The 22,181-nt window shown below is 38.0% G+C and overlaps 1 protein-coding gene across 1 annotated transcript in view; it reads right to left on the bottom strand.

Annotated features, from left to right (window-relative positions):
• LOC110024620 (probable acyl-activating enzyme 17, peroxisomal) overlaps positions 1–22,181 on the bottom strand; it is a 61,822-nt gene that overhangs the window by 17,701 nt on the left and 21,940 nt on the right. Inside the window, exon 7 of the mRNA XM_020724695.1 lies at positions 15,631–15,704. Within this exon, the coding sequence (XP_020580354.1) occupies positions 15,631–15,704 (74 nt within the window). The remainder of the gene's footprint in view (positions 1–15,630; positions 15,705–22,181) is intronic.

Genomic DNA, 22,181 nt, shown 5'->3' with positions numbered 1-22,181 from the left:
TCTTTCCCTCCTTTATTTAAGTGGGAGGATATCAAGAAACCTGGAAGGAAGAATAGGAAACCTACCATTTTTTTTACAGAAGCTGGAGGTATTCAACTTGCCTCCTCTTGTCGACTGAATTTAGTTGGAAAATTTTTGTATGGTCATCCAAAAATGGAGCTGTTTCGTAAATAATTAATTGTATGGTCATCCAAAAATGGAGCTGATTCGTAAGTAATTAACTTATGCACCTGCTGTTAGATGGAAGACACATTCTCATACAAATTAATAATGAAGAGTATTACAAGCGTTTATTTGCTAGAAGGATAATTTGGATTGATAACAAAGCAATGAAGATTCTCAAATGGTCTATAACGCGTTTATTTGCTAGAAGGATAATTTGGATTGATGACAGAGCAATGAAGATTCTCAAATGGCCTATAGATTTTTGACCCTCAGACGAAACCTCTGATCATTCCGGTTTGGATTCACCTCTCTGGTCTGAAATTTCATTATTCTGAATTTTCATTATTTTACTCAAAAAATTTTGTACGCTATTGTCTCAGTTTATGGTAAGTCACTCAAAAAGGACATTCCTACTTTTAATATTTCACGTCCATCAGAAGCCAGAATACTTGTTGAAAGAAACATCACTTTATCTGCTTCTGAGGAAATTTGGTTGGGTACACAGCATCATGGGTATTGGCAAAAGGTAGTGATTGAGCATTTTCCTTCGTATTGTTCAAATTGTCTTATGTTCGGTCACTCCAGTTCTCAATGCCACCATCTACATCCACACCTCAGACCAAAAAAGCACAGTGCTCTGCCAGAGACAGTGATTTCAATTCCTCCTGATCAGCTCCAAGTTATTGATACTATTGATCATAAAAAAAGATACCCCTGAAGATACCAATATTCTCGCAGGCAATATGATAATCATTCAGTCCCCAAACAATGTTATAGCTCTCCCGCCTTTGGAACCTACTATCGTGGGGGATAGGGAGATTCTTCAAACCCCACCTGACTTAGAACCTATCCACAATATTACAGGTGACAATACTTCTACTGTTTCACTACCGCCTCATCAGGTCGAGCAAGCTGTAACTATCACTCAGGATCATGGGGATCATGTGCAACAGCCTACACCTGTCCAACCAACTTTGGAACAATCTATTGATCAAATGAGTCAATCATCGGATGAGGAATGACAGGTCTACACATCGAGGAGGAAGAAGAAGAATGGAGAGCTACTTGAGCTCAGGAATCTGATGGATGATACTTTGATTACTTCGGGCAATGACACTCACCTTACTAATTTGTTAGCAGACTCAATTCCAAGAACTAGAGGTAGAGGAAAGTGGGACGTCCTTAGCACTTTTGCGCCCTTTGGTGGTTTTTTGATTTTTTATCTTTATGTATTTTTGTTTTATTTGGGTTTTGTGTGTTTTGTTTTGTGTGAGGTGAGATTTTAAGCTCTCTCATACAACCTTTTTGTATCTATTCTGTTTTTAATAAATTAGTCCCTGAGCTTTTTTCTATATATATATATATATTAAAAAAGGGAACACCACACTATCAAACTATATATTCTCTTAATATAATTATCATTGATTAACTATGGGATAATATATATTAAAATTAAGATTATTACCATCATCAAAAGTATAATTAACATAAAATAGGTTTAAAACAAGTATATAAGTACGTGAAAATTGTGAGAATTGTAGCTTGCATTATTACTTAATTGACACAACTACTTTAAATAAATTTATTTAAGATATATTTTTTTTTGAATCATCAATGAAAAATATCATAATAGTCTTTTGGCAATTTGTAAGATGACATTTTAATCCAAGATTATAAAAAGTTCTAAATGAGCCCTTACACTCCTAAAAAAGGAGCCAAAATGGTCCCATAGAAAGTAACAAAAATTGCATTTAAAGTTCAAAGTTAGTGTTAAAAATTAGGATAATTTAAGAATTTACATTATAAACTTTTACCAAATCTAATTTTCTACTATCATTCTTTGGGATGTAAACTATTGGTAAAATTTTCGGTATTACTTCATTTGTAAATGCTCTATGATGAAATTATTACCCATTAATTTTATAAATTATAATAATACAAAATATTCCAAAATTATAAGAAAATTCAGTTATTAAATTTTGTAAAAAACTTCAATAAGTAAATTCAAAAAATATTTTCATTTTAACACAATATTTTAACTTTAACTTCAATTTCTATTGCTTTTATTGATGGGACCATTTTAGCTCATATTTTAATAAATCCAGGGGCTAAATTTTTTATGATGTTTTGGAGTAAAATTGTCTCTCGCAAATAGTCGAGAAATCATTTTCATTATTTTCTCAAAATTAAAATCAAGTTAAATTAAAATATTTTTTGCATTTAAATTGTTCTATTTAAAAATATATACAAACATAAGAAAATCAAACATGAATAAAAATAAAATCACTGTCAAAACCGATGAAACTATTGTAACTAAAGTCTTATCAGCTACAGTCCTAGAAGGGAAAGGAGAGATGCAAACGACTGTCCTAAACAAGCACACACATGAACTACCATCAAACACTACAAAAGCAACGTATATAGACCTAGGTAAGCGGTCCCACCCTATTAAGCAGCACTCCAATGGAGCCAAGAGGATCGACCAACCCTCATTATATCTAGATCGAACCGGTCCAGAGCGCTAGGCGCGATCCCATGCCCAACAGACATTCGCGTCAATAAGGAGAGGAAAACTAAACAATTGGAAAGTACTCAAAAGGGAAACTAGGGTGGCAACAATTGTTTTGTAAAAAAACGAGCAAGAGGGCGGTCGATGACTGTAGAGAGACACGAGCATCAAGGATGATCTCCCACCTATTCTCAATCAAGTGACAGCCACACTGCCTAAAAGAGAATGGAATACAACACTCCAAAATGAGAAAAAAAATTAGAGATGAAAGACTCCAATAACATAAAGCAAGCCAAAAAAGTCTCATTATAGGTTTTAAGCAAAGTATTTATACTAAAGAAACAAAATTAACTCTTAAGTATATTTCTCTAGCATGGCAAATATAGTCCTTGGGTCGGCGGTTTCCATTAGCGGTGAAAGGACCTAAATCGGTCTCACTTTGGACGGTTAAGCCATCCCAACTTCCTCCCAAGTTGGTCTAACTTGGCATTATGCTAGCTATTTTCTTCTTCATCTGCTCATATAACATTTGAATCTCTTTGACCCTAGCTTCAATGTCAGCACTAAGCTCAATAATTAGACGTATAGACACACTTCCATGAGAGTGATAGGATTTCACCCGTAGATAATCTCAAAGGGCTGTAAGTTGTGGATTGACCGGTGGGCCTATTATAAGCAAATTAAATCTGAGGTATAATCGAGTCTCACTATCTGTTATTCTTGCCCACAAAAAACTTGAGAAGTTTTCCCAAGCTACAATTCACCATCTATATATGTTCCTCAATTTGAAGGCGAGCAGTTGAGCTAAACTAAAGATTCTTAATCATTTTCCACATAATGTCTTCCAAAAATCACTTAAAACTTCACATCTCTATCTAATGTGATAGTCTTTGGCACTCAATGAAGTCAGACTCTCTCTGAAGTAAAGATCAACTATGTGTTAAGCGTCCTTCAATCTAAAACAAGGTACAAAATATATTATCTTGGATAAACACTCTGCCACTATCATAGCATAATTCTTGTTTAATTGCATCTAAGATAGACTCACAATGAATTCCATGCCCACATCCACCCATAATATCTCTAGAATGAGAAGAGTATATGGAGACCCAAATTTTGCCTTCAGGTTTTAATTAAATGACACATCTAGCACTATCTAACATGTCTCTTCAAATTTTGTGTCAATTTGCGTCGAAAAAAATTACTTTTTTGCTAAAGAGCCTTACCGCTACTAAAAATCCTATCATTCATCCATTGTGGCCGTCTTATAAAATACTCTCCCTCAGTAAACTTTTGAGATGCACAACCTGTTCTAGAAGAACACATAGCCATCAGATTTGTATGGTTTTCTCTTGATAATAGGTTCAAATCCCTTGGAACTCTTCATTAGTGGCATAGAAAAGTCCTTCACTTCAAACCCCACTACCATAAACTGCATAATAGTGATCAACAAGTAGTGGAGGGTCAATCTAATAGCTACTTTCTTTTTTCTCCTAGCTTTATGTTTGAGACCAAAATGAAAGGACAACAGAAGCTCAACCCAGAAGGCGTGCTTAACCTCTAGCTTATTTTGGCTATTAAACGATCTCAAAAGGCTGAACAAATTGACCAGCAGGTAATGACTCTAATAGCTATCGGCTTTCACTATAGCTCACAACTCTTTATCATAGGAGGAATACTTTTACATGAAATCATTTAACATCTCATTAAAGAGGCAATGAAGCGCCCACTTTGGTTTAGCACAACTCCAATCCTCACATTGGAGACATCACACTCTAACTCAAACGCTTAATTAAACTATTTTGCACTTTGTCTGACCATGCAAATCCATCTGTCTTAAGGAGCTCTGTTAATAGTGTTGCTATAGAGCTGAAATATCTGATGAACCTCTAATAAAATAAAGTTAGCCCATTAAACTAGTGCTTATAAGTGAAAGACTATTGGTTGGGCCAATTCACAATAGCCTTTATCTTAGCTAAGTCAATCCCAATGCCAAATGCTGAAATAAAATATTCTAGAAAGCATGTCTATGATGTCATACGGTGACTTGTTTGGGCAGTCCTATATCTACTGTCAGAGAACTTCAAAAATCCATCATTGGTGTTGCACATGCTTATCCTCTAAACAAATGTACGTTAAAATATCATCAACATAAATAACTAAAAATTTTATGATGAATGCTCAAAAAATATGATTCATCAGCCATATAAAACTACTCGGCGAATTTGGCAGGCCTAAAGATTTGACTGTCCACTAATATAATTCATTCATCATCTTAAAAATTGACTTCCACTCACCCTCAAATCTTATCTGAATTAGTGGTATACACTACACAAGTCATTCTTGGATCAAATGCTAGCATATGCATTAGATCTAGGAAATCGTTCAATCTTAGAATGGGAAATATACACTAGATAGTGATCTTTTTCACTGCCTTGCTCTCAATGTACATACAATGTGATCCATCCTTCTTGGGCACAATCAAGGTTAATATAGCACATGGATTAATATTCTCACGAACCAATCATCTAGCCATTAGATCCTCAACCTGCTTTTACAACTACTTATATTCTGTGGGTCACATCCTATAAACCGATCAGTTAAGGAGTACCAATACTGGGATGAGTTTTATAACATATTAAATCTCTCGTAGCGAGGCTAAAATAGGTGGTAGATTGTCCATCAAGTCATCCTAAAACTCATTCACCAGGAGTTGTATTACCTCAACTATCAATTCTCATATGCCTCACTTCTCTCCAACATCATCAACGTTAATCTAGCTGGCGCATCTCTCATGAATTATAGAAATGCAATACGAGATACTATATCTCTTGTCTCTGTTTGAGCACTTATCACTGTAGATAGGGCGGTCAAAAATGCTCGTTGTTCGCGAACAGTTCGTGTTCGGTTCGTCAATGAGTTCGTGTTCGATTCATTCGATAAGTAAACGAAACGAACGTGAAACTTCCTCGCTCAAGATTCCTTAGGACCTCACAAGCTTGTGACTTAAAACCACCGTATGTTGTCATTCCCTCTTCCTCGCCATTTTACTATCACAATATCCCCTCAACCTTCCCTCTTCCTATCGTTCTTCATAAGCCAAATGCACACGATCCCTCTTCATGCAAACTTCATCTTCTTCAATCCCTTTCCTCTCAAATCTCTAACACTAACCAGCATTCTCTCATTTCATTCATCTGATTCCATCTTATCTTGCAATGTCTTCATGGAAAAGCTCTCCCTCTTTAATCTTTACAAGCGCGCGCATACACACATATATATACTATGATGATTTAGGACACTTACAAATATTGTAAAGCATGATAGGAAGGTCTGTTCGCGAACAACTCATGTTCGGCTCGTTCGTTAAGAAGCGAACACGAACAGTGACTTCATGAACATTTAAATATCTTATATGTGGAAAAAAAGTAGGGATTCAGTGACAACAAAAATTGAATAGACCTAGAGAGAATTTATGGAGATAAATGAATTCAAAATGAAAACAAAAGAATATAAAATTACAAAATGAGACTAGGGATAAACAATTCAAAGAAAACCTCCTGCAAATATTCAATTCAGATGAACTTACAAGGAAAAAGAAACATCCAACGAGCAAGAGCACAAATAGAACCTCGTCACTATAGTCAAAACTCCTAAGGATAATAAAATGAATTCCAATATAAAAATGAACTAACGTGGCCCCTATTATAGCAGAAAAAATGATACATTATGGGGCTCACTACATAAAAATACATTCATATACAAATAAGTACACTTCGAAAACAAGTGAAATATTTTAATTGCTAAAATTTGGCACCAAATCCAAAATACATGAAAGTGAACAGAAGTAAACAATTGAAATTAAAAATTAAAATAGCATCCTAATAATATGATTTCACGTGAATTTGACACGTGCATTGCTTTAAATAGTGTGTAGTCATGCTGACAAATTCAAATTTACTTTTTAAACCCAAATCTCAAACTTAGCACGCGTGTCTGAAGCGAGTTATAAATCCAATTATCCACATCACAAATACCGGAGTTGGCGAGACTTATGTTAAAAAATGATTTTTAAACTTCTTTTTCAATCTAACACAACAAACTTGCCTAAATTGGGGCATCAATCAGCCCCATAAATCTTTTCCACTTCCTAAGCTAATTTATTATGTAAGGCAAGCTTTGATCGTTTAAAGTAAGTGCTTTTTGTTATCCAAGCCTTTGGTTAAGGCTTGTTTGAAGGCTGAAGTGGACCTAACTAGGATTAAAATCTGTACGTCTTGAATGAAACTAAAAGGTGTGTTTTGGTAGCAGGGCGGAAACTATTACATTGGGATAATTCCCAAGTTGAGATGGAGGTGTTTCAACACATAAGCACCTTGGTGGAGCCATGGATGATGGAGAACAAGGGTCTTATTGTGGAAGGGAATAATAACTACGTCATGGATATTCTCTGTCACTCTATGGAGAGGACCACTTGGCTTCAAAACAGTAAACTGAGGCCCGATGTTGCTTTTCTCACCAACTTCTGTCTCTTTTCTTACACTGATGGAAGCTGCCCACTTTTATGCACAGTTTACTTCACGAGGTAGTTTTGTTTTTAAATGTATACTTGAAAGTCATCCCTTGTCATTTTTTGTTGAAGGGGATAGTAGTTTTTGTGGGTTTACTACTTAGTAGCCTCACCAACTTCTGTCTCTTTTCTTACACTGATGGAAGCTGCCCACTTTTATGCACAGTTTACTTCACGAGGTAGTTTTGTTTTTAAATATAATACTTGATAGTCATCCCTTGTCATTTTTTGTTGAAAGGGATAGTAGTTTTTGTAGGTTTACTACTTAGTAAACTTCTTTTATGCTATTTTGTCATGATTTTTTAGCCCTCTTTTGAAACCATTGTTTTTTATATTACTGCAAAATACATACTGTTCACGAATTAAGAATCAAACACTCATTTGCAAATCCCATTAAAATTATTTTATCTTCCATTTATCAATGGGCCTTAAGGCCTCTGAAAAATCATTTTTAACTAGAAACTCTTAATGTTAACGTACAATCCAAATTATTATAATGAGATTAATCATCTGGACAATCCAAAATTTTAAAATGAAATCATTCATATTACGTTCAAGGCAATAAAAGGGAATATTATCATTAAAATACCTTAAATTTCAAAACAAATCATTTTAAACTTGAACCCTGATAAAATATAAAAATACTTAGATGCAAAATTTAGGAATATTCAAATGAAATTTACCGCCATATCTTAAAGCAATAATTCATCTACCTTCCATAATAGTCTATTAAGGATAATGAAATTAAGATTAATCTCAGTTCATTAAAAGTTACTGTCAAATCAAACAAATTTCTATAGTCATTATCAAAGCTCTCATGCCATAAAGGGTGTGACATGTGTCAGATGTAATTTTGTCACCAAATGACATAACAAAAATGGATGATTATGACCAAGGCCCTCTAATTAAATAAACCATATTAACATGACATCATTGAATTATAAATTACCCAAACCGGTAAGTTTCCTAATAATCTAAATTTTTTTAGTGATGAAACTTAATATGACAATTTTTGTTAGCTAAGGTTGTCTTCTTAGACAAAAACTAACCCCAAGTCTATAAGGCTTCTTTGAAGATATAATCCATGGCTACTAACCAAAATCCATTGATCAGGTTAGATCAACTATCTTCATCGATTAAGTTGATTAGAGTACATGACAACTCAGAACATCATAATCATGAGATCTTGATCAGGTTTCTCATTTAAAATTAAAGTTGCTACTATATACTAAGCATTCAACGCTTAATGATTAGTCATAATTGAAAGCTTTATCTCACCAGCAACAAAAGTAATTAACCATAAGAACTTGAGCTTACAAGAAATTTCAAAATAAATAATAAAATCTTCATAAATCAAGGGTATAATCTCTGGGCAATTTCTCATCCAAAACGTAATATATCTTCTAAAAATTTGACCCAAGACTCCAAATTCTCTCACAAGATCCAAAAGTGACTTTGAAGCCCACGGGCATCTACATAAAAGAGATATGAAGTTAACACACATGTAAACCTAATCATTCAAGCTAAGAACCTATGTTAATTAATATACCTATCATGTGAAATATAACTAAAGTTTCCCACATTATTTCAGTTGTATGGATTCTGCAAAATGCTTTTGTACCCAAGCTGGTTCTTAATCCTTGGCTTCCCATGAATTAATTTGGCTTGAGTTAAAGAAGTTCATGAAAAATATATGATTTCCGAAGCTCTTCACCCTGTATTCTTCTCAAATTAGTTTAATAGGGTTTTGGCATATAAATTTGACGAAGATAGAACTACTTATATAAATATATATATATAAAGATTTCATAGCTAGAATAATGTTTTGTACAATATCAATATAGGGTGGCTAAATAATATCGATAAGTGACTCCATTTCACTAACATGGATGTTTTACTGTTTATTAATAATGTTTATTTACTTTATTCAATTTCTTTTAACAATGGGTTATGAACAAATTTTTTCGAAAGAAAATCAAATTTTGGATGAAAGTTCAGCAAAGGGTGTCCCAAAAAGCCAATTGCGGACAGGATGAATAATCTTTGGATATATGATTCGCTTGCTTAAATATACAGACAGATATGCTAAACGGGGTAAGTAATGAATTAATTTTGCAACACGTTCAACATTCATCAATGTCAATGAATTAATTTTGCAACACGTTCAACATTCATCAGTGTCAATTAATACTTTTTCATCCATATTGAAGTAATTATACATCAAAAATAAAAAAACATTGCGATCAGAATAATACTCAATTTTTTCAATTTATTTCTACTGAAATGATTGTTATGTCATATAATTTTTATTTTCAAAGAGAATAATAGGTTAATAGAGACTATCTTTTGCCCCCATGCACTTTCCGATAATTCAGGTTCTTGCAATTTTTTCCTTTTTTGACTTTTAAGCATAGAAGCTTCTCATGATAAAGTTCTAATATGAATTGAAGGCAGAAGCAGGAAAATAAGTTTAACAAGACATATGGAGGAAAAACAAGGCTTCTAATATGCTCCAGAACAAAAATGGGAGAGCAATCAACACAAAACGACAATAGATAGGTGGAAAAACTCAAATGAGGGCTGCTCTTACAGGAATTGAAGGAAAACAAGCAAGATACAATGATGATCTACTATTCGAAGAGTATATTGTCTCTCCCACAGATCTAGACGTCGCTAGAAATACCAGAAGAAAAAAAGAACACAGCAACCAACAAAACCTGCATAAGAAAAAAAAACAAACCCTAGCCCTTAGACACTAATACATACTCCCCAAGAGTCCCTTTCAAATTTCCCCTAAAAGCCCCCACTTAATTCCCTTTCCTTCTATATGTGATTAGCAGCCTAAAGGGCCCCACCCGAGTGCTGAGATCGCAGGACTAGATCTGGGCTGGGTCGGCTGATCAAGCTTCTTCTGGTTGGTCCATACCCGGACCGGTTCACGCAACAAGTGATTCCTCCCGTGTGTATCTGGGGTGATGAGAGTGACAGGATTCCTCCCGTGGGTATCAATACTTCCCTCTCAAAGAAGTGTCTTGTTCTCGAGGTGGAAGACTGGAAATTGTTTTCGAAAGGCTCCCACTTGGCTTCATAAGCTGGCAAATATTTCCACTTAATCAAAACCTCCTTTGTTCCTGCCGCACTCCTGTGACTTTTAAAGGTTTCAGAATTACCTCCATGTCCTCTGTAAGTGTCGAAGGCAATGACGACGATAGTGTATGGTCTCCAATGGCATACCTCAACTGCGAAACAAGAAAGACGGGATGTATTGTTGATTTTGGTAGTAACCTCAAACGATAAGCCACCGCCATAATGCGTGTCATGATCTCATAGGGCCCAAAATATCATGGAGAGAGTTTCTCACTCCTCCGTCTTGCTAATTTCTTCTACCGGTAGGGCCTCAGCTCAAGTAAACCATGTCCCCGAGCTCGAACTGTACCCCTCTTCTATGTCCATTTGTCTTCCTCTTCATGATTTGTTGAACTCTTAGTAGATGTCCCTTGAGCTCAGCCAATATTCCGTCCCTCTCCTCCAAGTATTGATCGATGTTGGATACCGATGTTGCGTTATGCCCATAATGTATTGAGTGAGGTAGATCCTGCCCATACAATATCTTGAAATGGGTGGTCTGCGTCGATGTATGGTCTGAAGTATTATATTAATATTCAGCCAACGCAATCCACCAGGCTCATAGCTTTAGCGTATTGGAAACAAAACAACACAGGTATGTCTCCACACACCTGTTGATCACCTCCGTTTGTCCATCGATTTGGGATGATATGGGGTGTTTCTCTTAAGCGTTGTTTCTTGCAACATGAATAGCTCTTTCTAGAAATGGCTTAGGAACACCTTGTATTTATCTGATACAATTGATTCTGACACCCCATACAAACTAACCACTTCTCGAATAAACATCACTACGACTGAGACCGCAGTGTAGGGATGTCGTAAACCATACAAACTAACCACTTCTCGAATAAACATCACTGCGACTGAGACCGCAGTGTAGGGATGTCGTAAAGGAGTGAAATGTGCATACTTACTCAAATGATCCACAACCAGCATGACCACCGTGAACCATCCTGACCGTGGTAACCCATTGATAAAATCTATCGTCACTTCTTCTCAAACATTTTCTGGTAATGCTAATGGTCGTAGTGACTCTCCAGGTGTCATGGTCAAGCACTTGTGACCTTGGCACCCATCGCATTTTACTACCATGACTTTTACGTCTCTGCGCATCCCCACCCAATAATGTTCTGATACTAGACAAGTGTATGTTTTTTGTATGCCTGAGTGCCCCCCGATCACACTATCATGAAACTCTTGTAATAGTTTGGGAAAACTCCAATGTTCTTAGTAACATGAACCGTTCCTAGTAGAGAAGTTGTCCCCTCACGACATATTCCGGAAGACTGTTTGTATTTTGTAGCAACTCTGTTGGTATCATCCTCAGTTCCTCATCTAACTCACTCCCCGCCTCAGTGCTTCCCAATCGAAGACTAAGGGTACCAATAAGGCCATCGACTGGGGCTCCTCCACCATCCTCGACAGGGCATCTGTTGCTTTATTCTCCAACCCTGGTCAGTACTAGATCTCAAAATTATATCCCAACAACTTGGATAGTCACCTCCTCTGCTCCTCGCCACCATCCTCTGCTAACGGGTACTTCAAGCTCTTCTGATATGTTCTAACAATAAAGTGGCTTCCCAAAAGGTAGGGCCGCTACTTTTGAATAACCAAGACAATAGCCATTTATTAACACTCGTATAACGCCGTAGCATTGAGCCCCTGGCTGAAGTAAGCAATCGGCTGCTGGTCTTGCATTAGTACTGCTTCCAATACGTACCCTGGTGTATCTTTCTTTACCACAAATGGTCTACTAAAATTTGAAAGTGTTAATACCGGTACACTAGTCATGAATCTCTTCAGATGTTCGAAGGCCTGTGTTGCGGCTTCCCCCACTTGAAATTTTCTTTCTTCAGCTGTTCCGTTAGTGGCCATATTATCGTGTCACACCCCTTCACAAATTTTCGGTAATATATGGTGAGAACTAGGAATCCCTCAACTCCTTCAAGCTCCTGTGTAAATGTGAGTCCATCATAGCCTCAATCTTGGATGGACTTACTGCTACTCCTAACCTGGTCACCACATGCCTGAGGTACTCCACTTGTAGTTGTGCAAATGAGCATTTCTTCAAATTGGCATATAATCGGTGCTCTCTTAACTTCTCCATCATTTTCCTCAAGTGTTCCACATGCTCGGTCTCTTACAACTGTATATTAGAATGTCATCGCAGAAAACCAGGATGAATTTCCTGAGGTAAGGCTGAAAAAACCTATTCATGTGGGACTGGAAGATGGTCAAAACGTTGGTGAGGCCCAGGATGAATTTCCTGAGGTAAGGCTGAAAAACCCTATTCATGTGGGACTGGAAGATGGTCAAAACGGCATCACCAAGAACTTCCATGTGTCTTGAACGTTATCTTGTGCACATCCGCTTGATTCATCCTGATCTAGTGGTATCATAACTTAAGATCTATTTTCAAGAAAATGGCTACCCCATAAATCTCATCGAGTAACTCATCAATCACAGGATCAGAAAACTTATCCAATACTGTCTCTTTGTTCAAGGCCCGATAGTCCACACAAATCCTCCAGCTACCATCTTTTTTCTTCGCCAACAGGGCTAGACTGAAGAAAGGGCTCAAACTGGGTTTGATAACCCAACCTCAAGCATCTCTCGGATCAAGTTCTTTATTTGATCCTTCTAAATCTAAGGATACCGGTAAGGTCTCACACTAATAGGAGGGACACCCTTCTTAAATGTAATGACATGCTCGTGCTCCCTTGGTGGTGGTAACCTGCTAGGCTGTTGAAAGATGTTCGTAAACTGTTGTAAGAGTTACTGGATCCCTTCGGGAAACTTTGCCAACTCGAGATCTCGGAATCCCTCAATGCTCTGCAGCTCCATCAAGTAGCCCATCCACGCTCCCCGTATCAACTTGATCGTGGTTTTGCATAAACTAGGATCCCCTCTCAGCATGACCTTCCTCCCCCTCCACTTGGAACTCCAATGTTAGGAATTTCCAGTTCACCTACATCTCCCCAAGCGCCTATAGCCACTTCATCCCCAGAATTACATCTGTTGCCCAAGTCCAAAGAAAGGAAGTCCTCCACTACTAGTGTCAGAACCAACCCCTTGTCAATTCCCCAACTTTTCTCCACCTTCCCTGTCCCCATCATGACGCTGAAGCCCCTTGTATTCACCAGCTCCAACCTTAGTTGATCTACGACCCGATTTGTGTGACTCTGCTATCCACCAACACCACATCAGTTGTTACCCATTCCTCTTCACAAATCTGCCCCCTCATTTGGAGTGAATCCCACCACCGAATTAGAGACACCTCCGCTACAACCAAATGCAGATGCTCCTCCACCACGTCTTCGTCCGATTACTCACCCTCAGTCTCCTCCTAAACTAAAAGGATCTGAAGGGCATGTTCCTTCCAACAGTGGCCTAGAGCATATCACTTGCAATAATAACAGAATCATTTTGTTCTTTTATCCTACACATGCATAGGTGAGACGCTTGAAATTGCCCTTGGAACGGGTTCCAGTATTTTTATCTATTGGTGTCTCTTTCTGAAATGACACCGTCTGGGTCCTCGGTGTCATGGTTGTCCAGGCACTCTTGTAGAATACTCCTGTGTTGCCACCTTTGATGGTCTTTTTCACCAATTTCTTGTCCTCCATCATCTATGTGAGCTCCATCATTTCCCTCAATCCACGCGGTCTCAATGGTCGGATAGTTACTCATATGTCGGGTTTTAGGCCTTTCAACAAGTTCCCTTCCAGTCCTGATGCAAAAATACCCCTCAACCTCCCTGACAAGAGCTTGAGCTAATCCCTGTACTCTGTAACCATCCCCTCCTGAGTTAGAGCATAAAATTACTCATGTAGGTCCCCTTCCAAATGGTTCGGAAACACTCCAACAAGTAATCCATAAACACTTCCCACGAGTGCATCGGATATCTTCCCTCCATCCACTGAAACCACACTAAAGTCTTTCCCTCCAAACATAATCCCGCTACCATGAGTTTTTCTTCCTCTGTTAACCCATTGACTGTAAAGTATCGCTCTGCCTGATACACCCACGCATGTGTATCTTCCCCTTCGAAGATTAGTGTCTTTTGTTTTCTGACCCTTGTATCTCCACCCCAAATTCCTCTTCCTCCAGCATTTCTCCACATGTCTAGGATGAAACTCCCTCCTCCTGTCATAGTCGTATCGAACTCCCGATTCCCTCCTTCCTCCCTCATTCATACTCTTTCGTGCCCCTTGCACCATTTCTCCTCAAATTTTCAGCTCAGCCCCCTCCATCGTAAGTCTCCACTCCCCCCTCCTCTCGGAGTCCTAGGGGGACGCTCTTGGTGGTAGATGATGTCCTCGTTGTCCTCTCGTTCGATCTCCTTCCCTTTTGACCTAGTCAAAGATTCTCTGATCAACCATTGGATAGAGTTTGCAATCGAAATGGTCAATGGCCTTGGATTGCATCTCCACGAGCTTACTCATCATCTCTCGCATTTCTCCTATGTTATCAAATCCGTCCTCCATTCAGCTCTCTATGGAAGAACATTTGTCCTCCATGGTGGCAAACCTCTCTTCCATTCTCAATCTGATTTGCCCAACTTCTCCTTCTAGCATATCCACTGTCTTTACCGTTATTCTTCCAAGATATTGCTCTGATACCAAGTTGATACGCTCCGAAACCAAAATCAACAAGCAATCAACGACAAAACGGCAACAGATAGATGGAAAAACTCAAATGAGGCTGCTATTACACAAATCAAAGGAAAATAAGATACAATGATGATCTACTGTTTGAAAGGTAGATCGTCTCTCCCACAACCCTAGAAGTCACTAGGAACACCACAAGAAGAAAAGAACGCAGCAGCCAACAAAAAATGCATTAAAAAAAAAAACAAACCCTAACCCTTAGACACTAAGACATACTCGCAAGAGTCCCTTTAAAATTTCCCCCCCAAAAGCCCCCTCTTTAATTCTCTTTCTTTCTATACAAGATCAAAAATCTGGAGGGCCCCTTCAACCGGACCAGATTTAGGCCGGGTCTGCTCGTTTGGCTTCTTCTGGCCGGTCTAGACCTGGACCAGCTCACGCAGCACAGGATTCCTCCCATGCGTATCTAGGGTGACGGGAGTGCCAGATTCCTCCCGTCCCTATCAGCTTCCTTATAATAACTTAATCTAGAACAGATAACATATTAAATTAAACCGGTTGGTAATAAATAAAGGATAAGAAACAGCATAACTCTTTCGAAAAGACACATTGTAAAAGAAAATATTAGTTAGTGGGATGATGATCGCTACCTGTAGTTCCAGAAGAGAAAAGAATATTGCTAAATGCATCAATTGATTTTTTCACAGCAGAATACTCGTTGTCTCTGCAGTACAGAAGATTAATGAAAATTTTAGACGATATGCAGCAGAAGTAAGTTTATTGACAAGAATTGCTTAAATAAAGTTCTGATGAAATTGTTTTGATGTAGGATATACTTCTGTTCCGAATTTGGTTTAAATTTGCACTTACATACAACTTCTAGCATTATAGTCTTGATTTTAGTAATTTAGCTCTGAAAGACAGTAAAGAAATAAATGGGGCAAAGCATTAAGAAAAAAGAACAAATGCTGATGCAGAAATCTTTGCCAAAGCAATCCCCCAAAACATTCCCCTATTCCTGCAATAAATTCAAATACCCTAAACTCACGGTCATTGTTTAAAATTATGCAATCTTAGGTGCGTCTTGAGATCCTCCACACAATTATGAAGAAAAAATGCTGAGGCATACACCTCGAGCAGCTCGGGCAGCGTACACCTCACATAGTAGAGACGCACCTTAAGGCCCGCCACTCAATTTCGCTGATGCATGTGCCACTTACGCTTAGGTTTGTTTTCCTCCAGCATTAAATGGTTTGAATATGAATCAAAGTTGCACTCTTATGCATGAAAGTACCCCTCTCCCTAATCAATCTTTCCAGCATCGTCATCTACTGCTTTTGGTACCTGCACCGTAAACATCACCGTCGCTGCTTTTGATGCCATTATCGCCATCGTTACTTGTTACTTCCACTATAGCAATCGTCTGCTTCTTTTGTAATAGTTGAATATTGCTCCAGTTGTAACCACCGTCATTTGCTGCTCTTGCTGCCACCATCACCGTCAGCCGCTTCTATTAGATATCACCTTAGGATCTTCGTGAAAAAGAACATCCTACTGCAAGATCTAGAACCATTTAGAGAAGAAGAAAAAAGAGGCATCTCCTGAATGATGACACTTCAATGTAGTCCAGCCCAACATTGATTTCATTCAAAAATTGATTACTCCTAATAGATTTTTTTATCAGAGAGTCTCAAACGAGTACAAAAGCAGATTGTAGATTCAATTGCTCGAGATTCAGCTCATGACAATCTATGTTTATATGTTGGCTCCAACTCAGTTTGTGCTAAAAGATAGTTGATACTTATTGTACCAGAGTATGCTTTGAAATGTCAACGCCTTCAAAATTGGCTTACTAGGAAGTTACAGTAGCTCCATCACCTTCAATGTGGTCTACTTGACTCCATACTATGATAAGACAAAAGCTTTGACAGAATAGGTCGAAGCTCCCCTCAACACCGAGAAACTAGCACAGGCATTTGGGAGCAAGAATCCACGAATGCGGAAGGCACAGACCGGTCCCGAGAACGGAAGACCACAAATTAAGAAAGCGTGGGATACCTAGACCAATTCAATCCAAGCACTGTGAGAACCAGCAAACTCCTCCAAAATGGGTATCGCCCCTTTCAAGTAGAGGGGTCCAATCCTTAGTTATCCTAGGTCTATAAGTATATTGTTTTATATTTTAGTTTAATTTTCTATTATGTTTCTATCAAGACAACCGTCAACATAAATTTTTTTCCAGTCTAAGATTGTATCCAAAGGCGAGTGGCATTACAGTTGTACCTCGTTTAGAGGTGGTGATTCTCTTTCAAGGGTTTAGTGGTGCTCAGCTTGTATCTCACTCCAGATGTGATCTTTATCCTTCACTTTTCCCATCATCTGCACATTCCCTCTGTTATCGCAGTTGTCATAACTTCTACAGCCAACCCTGAAATAGAAACTTTATTGTCGCCAACAACCCCCATACCTCAATGCCACCTACCAACCTTCCAGCTCTTCTACCCATGCAGCTACCAGCCCCCCACTCTTCCACATGGTTGCCCTCGCCCCTATCTTATTTCTCCCTCGCTGTTGCCGCTCCCAAGCAGCAAATTACTGCCTGGTTATTCCAGCAGCCCATAATCATTGTCGCTCCCTTCCAAACCCCCTAAAGACCACTCCCACCACTCGAGATCCACCCTGGTCGTGAGTCCTACGTCGTTTCATTATTATTTCTCATTTTTGTGTGTGGTTATAACCGCCTATTGAATTTTTCAATAATAATATTTGCTTTCTTATTGTGGTTTGAGTTAACTCCAGTATCACTTGGTATTAAAGCTAGCTTAGCTCTAATCCTATTCAAGATTTACCTAAGCCCCCCACCTAACCCAAATTTTTTCTTTCTTGTGCAACATCACACCCATATAACCTATCTCACCTACCCAAACATAAATCTCAATCATACCACCAAAGAGAAAATAATCAAAGATCTGATCAAGAGGAAATGTCATAAAGAGATGTCCAGGAACTTCCATGAAAAAAGTGCAGTCGGAAATCCTACAACTGCAATATGACACAGTATATACTGAAGAAAGTGATGGCACAGAGGAGTGCCAACTACCAACTGATGAAGGAAAGATGCATATAATTCAAGCAAGCCCATGAGAGATACTCCGGCGCAATTAATAATAGTTATTCTAAAAGGAAGTGAGTTGGGGATAATGCGTGTTCATGCAGAGTATTAGAATATGGTGGTACAAACTATCTTTTTGCAAGCGTTGAGAGGAGCATTAGCCGGTCTAGCATTGGATGTCCAAATGAGTGATGAGTTTGATATGCCGATACCAGACACAGGACAACCCCATATAAGAGAATTTTAAAATTTTAGACATATAGCCTATCTCCTGAGTTGCCCCAACTAAGGAAGATCCAAATTGTCAAAAATGTGAAGCTTTTGAGGTACTTCTAGAAGACTATATGGAGTCATTTGGGGACTAAATTTAGTTCAACAATGCACCCACCAACAGATGGTCCAACTGAATGGATGAACTACATTGGAAATGTTTCAAGATCTTTGTGGGAAAAAAACATCCTAGAGTAGGATCCAGGTCCTTTCAGAAAGGATTAAAACACCACTCATGAGCGATTACACTTCATTATGGTCTAGCCCACCATCGATTTTGTTCCAGAATTAATTACTCCTAACTTGTTAATCAAATAAACTCAAATAAGTAAGAGAACTAAAAGAAACAGATTAAAGATTAAATTGCTCGAGATTTGACTTGTGATAATCTTATGTTTATATGTAGCTCTAACTCAAGTTGTCTCAAAAGAGGATGGATACTTGTTCTACCATAATGTGCTTTGGAATATCAATGCCAGCATGATCGACTTACCGGAAAGTTACAGTAGCTCCACCACCATCAATGTGGTCAACCTAACTCCTTACCATGAGAAGACAAAAAATTGAGATCGAAGCTCCCCCAATTCTTGGAGATTGATGTGAGTATCCGGGAGCAAGAATCCACGAATGCAGAAGACACATCCGACCGCGTGAGCGAGAGTCCATAAAAGCAGAAGGCGCGGGATACTTGGTCTGGTCTTGAGGGAAATTTTGGATGTTTTGATAAAACTATGACTTCAGGGGAGAATGAAATTAATGTCCTAATATCTGAGTCATTCGCTTTAAGAATTCGGATTGGGTCCTAAGTTGATTTTTGCCCTAAAACCGTCCTCTTTTGAAGGTTTCGCGTGTGTGGTATCGACTTCTAGCACTTAGAAGGATGAAACCGACATAAGGAAACCCAAAAGAAATTCCTATAGGACCTTTCCGAGCCTTAGGTTGGCCTTCTGCTCAATTCCTGCACAATTCGCACTCCCGCGCGCACAAAACTTCGCAATTCGGAGAGTCGACACGTCCGATTGTCACAATTCACGTCGCTTGCACTGTTACTTGTCAAATGCTCGAATAAACCTTTTTGAGACGATTGATCGCGGATCAAAATTTTGTGAAATTTGAATTTTGACGCGTTTTTTACCTGATCGTCGACGACGTCGTCCGAGCGACCCCGGATGACAAAACGGACTGCTCCGGCGCGTCCGGAATATCGATTTTGCCTAGGGAGGACACCGATTTTGTTACGATGCCGCGCGTGAATAGATCGCATATAAATTAATATATATGTATATATATATATATATATATATATATATATATATATGTACATATTTATTAATTTATATAAACCAGATTATCTTTTTCTTTCCTCTTTAAGCCCTAAATCCCCACTCTCCGCGCCCGAGCTCTGCCTCCCTTCCTTCTCCCGTTCGCGCGCCTGGTCTTTCCCTTTCTCAGTCTCGAGCCATGGGGTGATCTTCTTTCTCTTCTCCTCTCTTCTCTGTCTATAAACATAATTTCTTTTGAGATTTTTGGGTTGTTGAAAAAGTTTTTTGAGAGGAGGGATAGAAATTTTTGGCTGTAGGAGAAGTTTAGGAGGAGATTTCTGTGAGAGCATATCCTTGAGGTAGCTTCTTATGTTGCGGTGCTTTACATTGGTATCAAAGAAAGGTACTCTTCTTCCCCCCTTTTCTCAGTGCCTCGTTGCCTTTCGGTTTTCCCTCTGCCGAGCCATTGAGCATAGCTCTGTTGGATGATAAAACATGCTAGTTCATTTTACTTTGATATATTGTTGAGATATTCACTTCAGGTGCATTTAGAAATGGAAATGTGGGCAATGTGGGCATGTGGGCATGTCCTAAGAGCTAAACTTGGTTACTCGCTTAAACTAAGGAAGCTATGGCATATTTATGATTATTGTGGCATGTTTATGTTGGAAACAGTTAAGGAATTAAGACATGACTTTGGAATAATTTTTGCTCCTCTTGCAAGCGCGTTGGGATGAGTATTATGAAGCTTTTCACTTATTTTCATTTAGCATGAAATATTGGAGAGGTTATTTGGCCTTTCATAAATGCTAGGGAGTTCATTTTACTGTTTTATGCATGTTTGGGGGCTCGGTTTTGGCTTCCTATATTAAGAAATAATGTATGGAGACGTGAGTTATCAGAAAAAATGCCAAATTATATGAATACTTCCATGGAAATTCTTCAAGAAAATGATTGTAAGAAGAAACCTATGAAATCATTCGAAGAAAGACTGAAAAAACTAAAAGCTGACATTAAAAGTCTAGCCACACGAAATAAATATTATGATGAGTCTTCAATGACCTTTTATCACTTTTAAGAATCCAATGATCTTTAAAATTTCATACAACCATTATCATCTCTTCTATCATTAATTTGTAAATTTAATAAAGATAAGATCTGACATCAGCATGTGTCTTGGTCACCCATTATTTAGTACTCTCAAAATTATATTTCTTTCATTATTCAAATATGTTATAATGAAGAATTTATCAAGACATTTATGAACATGCAAAACACAGTATATAAATCAAAAAAAAAATCTTCCGTTTTTCTCATTTTAGAAATATTTAAGGACCATCCCCTACATCTATAATATCTTTACAGCCCAATGATATGATGATTATACTCATATGTCATGAATTTTTACTAAACATTAAAAACAATATGAGCACGAACTTTCCCACCTTATAGAACATTGTCGGTTGCCAAATTAGAAATTGTCGACCGCCGGAGTGGATATCCCGACCCCCGATTTTAAAAGAGATTTAATTTTATTTAAATATATAATTTGAAAAAAAAAAGTAAATTTAATTTTATTTAAATATATAATTTGAAAAAAAAGTAATTATTTAATTTTTTTTAAAATACAAGACCGAACCGATCTCATATCTGCAATAGTTTAAATGATCGAGCACAACATCGAGAGCGATACATCTATCCAGAGGAATAGACATATTGCTTACTAGTGTGACACGATTAAATAAACTAAAGATTTTATGACATCCGTTTTAGTTTGCGAACCTTTATGTTGACCGACAAGTTCCCTTATTTAATACGGAAGATTAAATAGGGTTTATTTTAAGTTGGGTTCTTAAGTTCACTATAGAGGCGAACTCCTATAGTTAATTACATCTTAAATGACCGAAATCACTTAAAAAGACTCTCGATTAAGATCAGTAGTTCTATCTTCAAGATTGAAAAGTTTAAGTTTCCAAAGATAATATGAGAAAATTAAAGCAAGAAAGGCTCAAAATATGAACAAGTATTTTTCAGGAGTCAATGGAGTGAAAGGTAGGAGATGTCACAGATCCAGGGAGAACCTTGGTGACTTCCCAACTATACAACGATCAAACCTTAACTCTAAGGAGACATCCTACTCCTTGTTGTCATGGTCTCGATCGTCGCCCTCCGTCCGCTTGCTTCCACGCTCCGCTTCTTGGAAAGACTACTCTAAGATCCTTAAAATATCGATTGTAAGTTCAGGATTATGGTGTGTATAAATGTACAGTTATTGGGTCAGTGGCTCACTACAGGTTGCCTCCTAAACCAGGCGTCCTAAGCCAGGCGTCCTACTGGCCTCTAACCTAAAAGTCCCTTGCAAGTCCGTAGAAACAACATGAATTATAAAAGAAAGCATGAGTTACAAAAGGGAGCATGCTACGGAACGCAGTAAACAGTAAACAGTAGTATTACAGGCATGAATTATGTGTATACGCAGGAAAGCGTGCAGTAGCATAAGTAAAAGTTGTAAATGTAAAACAAATCCATATACCTTACGAGACGACAGCTCCTGAAA

This window comes from Phalaenopsis equestris, unplaced genomic scaffold (genome assembly GCF_001263595.1).
Source record: "Phalaenopsis equestris unplaced genomic scaffold, ASM126359v1 Scaffold000002, whole genome shotgun sequence".
Classification (NCBI taxonomy): domain Eukaryota; kingdom Viridiplantae; phylum Streptophyta; class Magnoliopsida; order Asparagales; family Orchidaceae; genus Phalaenopsis; species Phalaenopsis equestris.
Note: the sequence above shows the minus strand (reverse complement) of the source record. Positions and strands in the feature narration are given on the sequence as shown.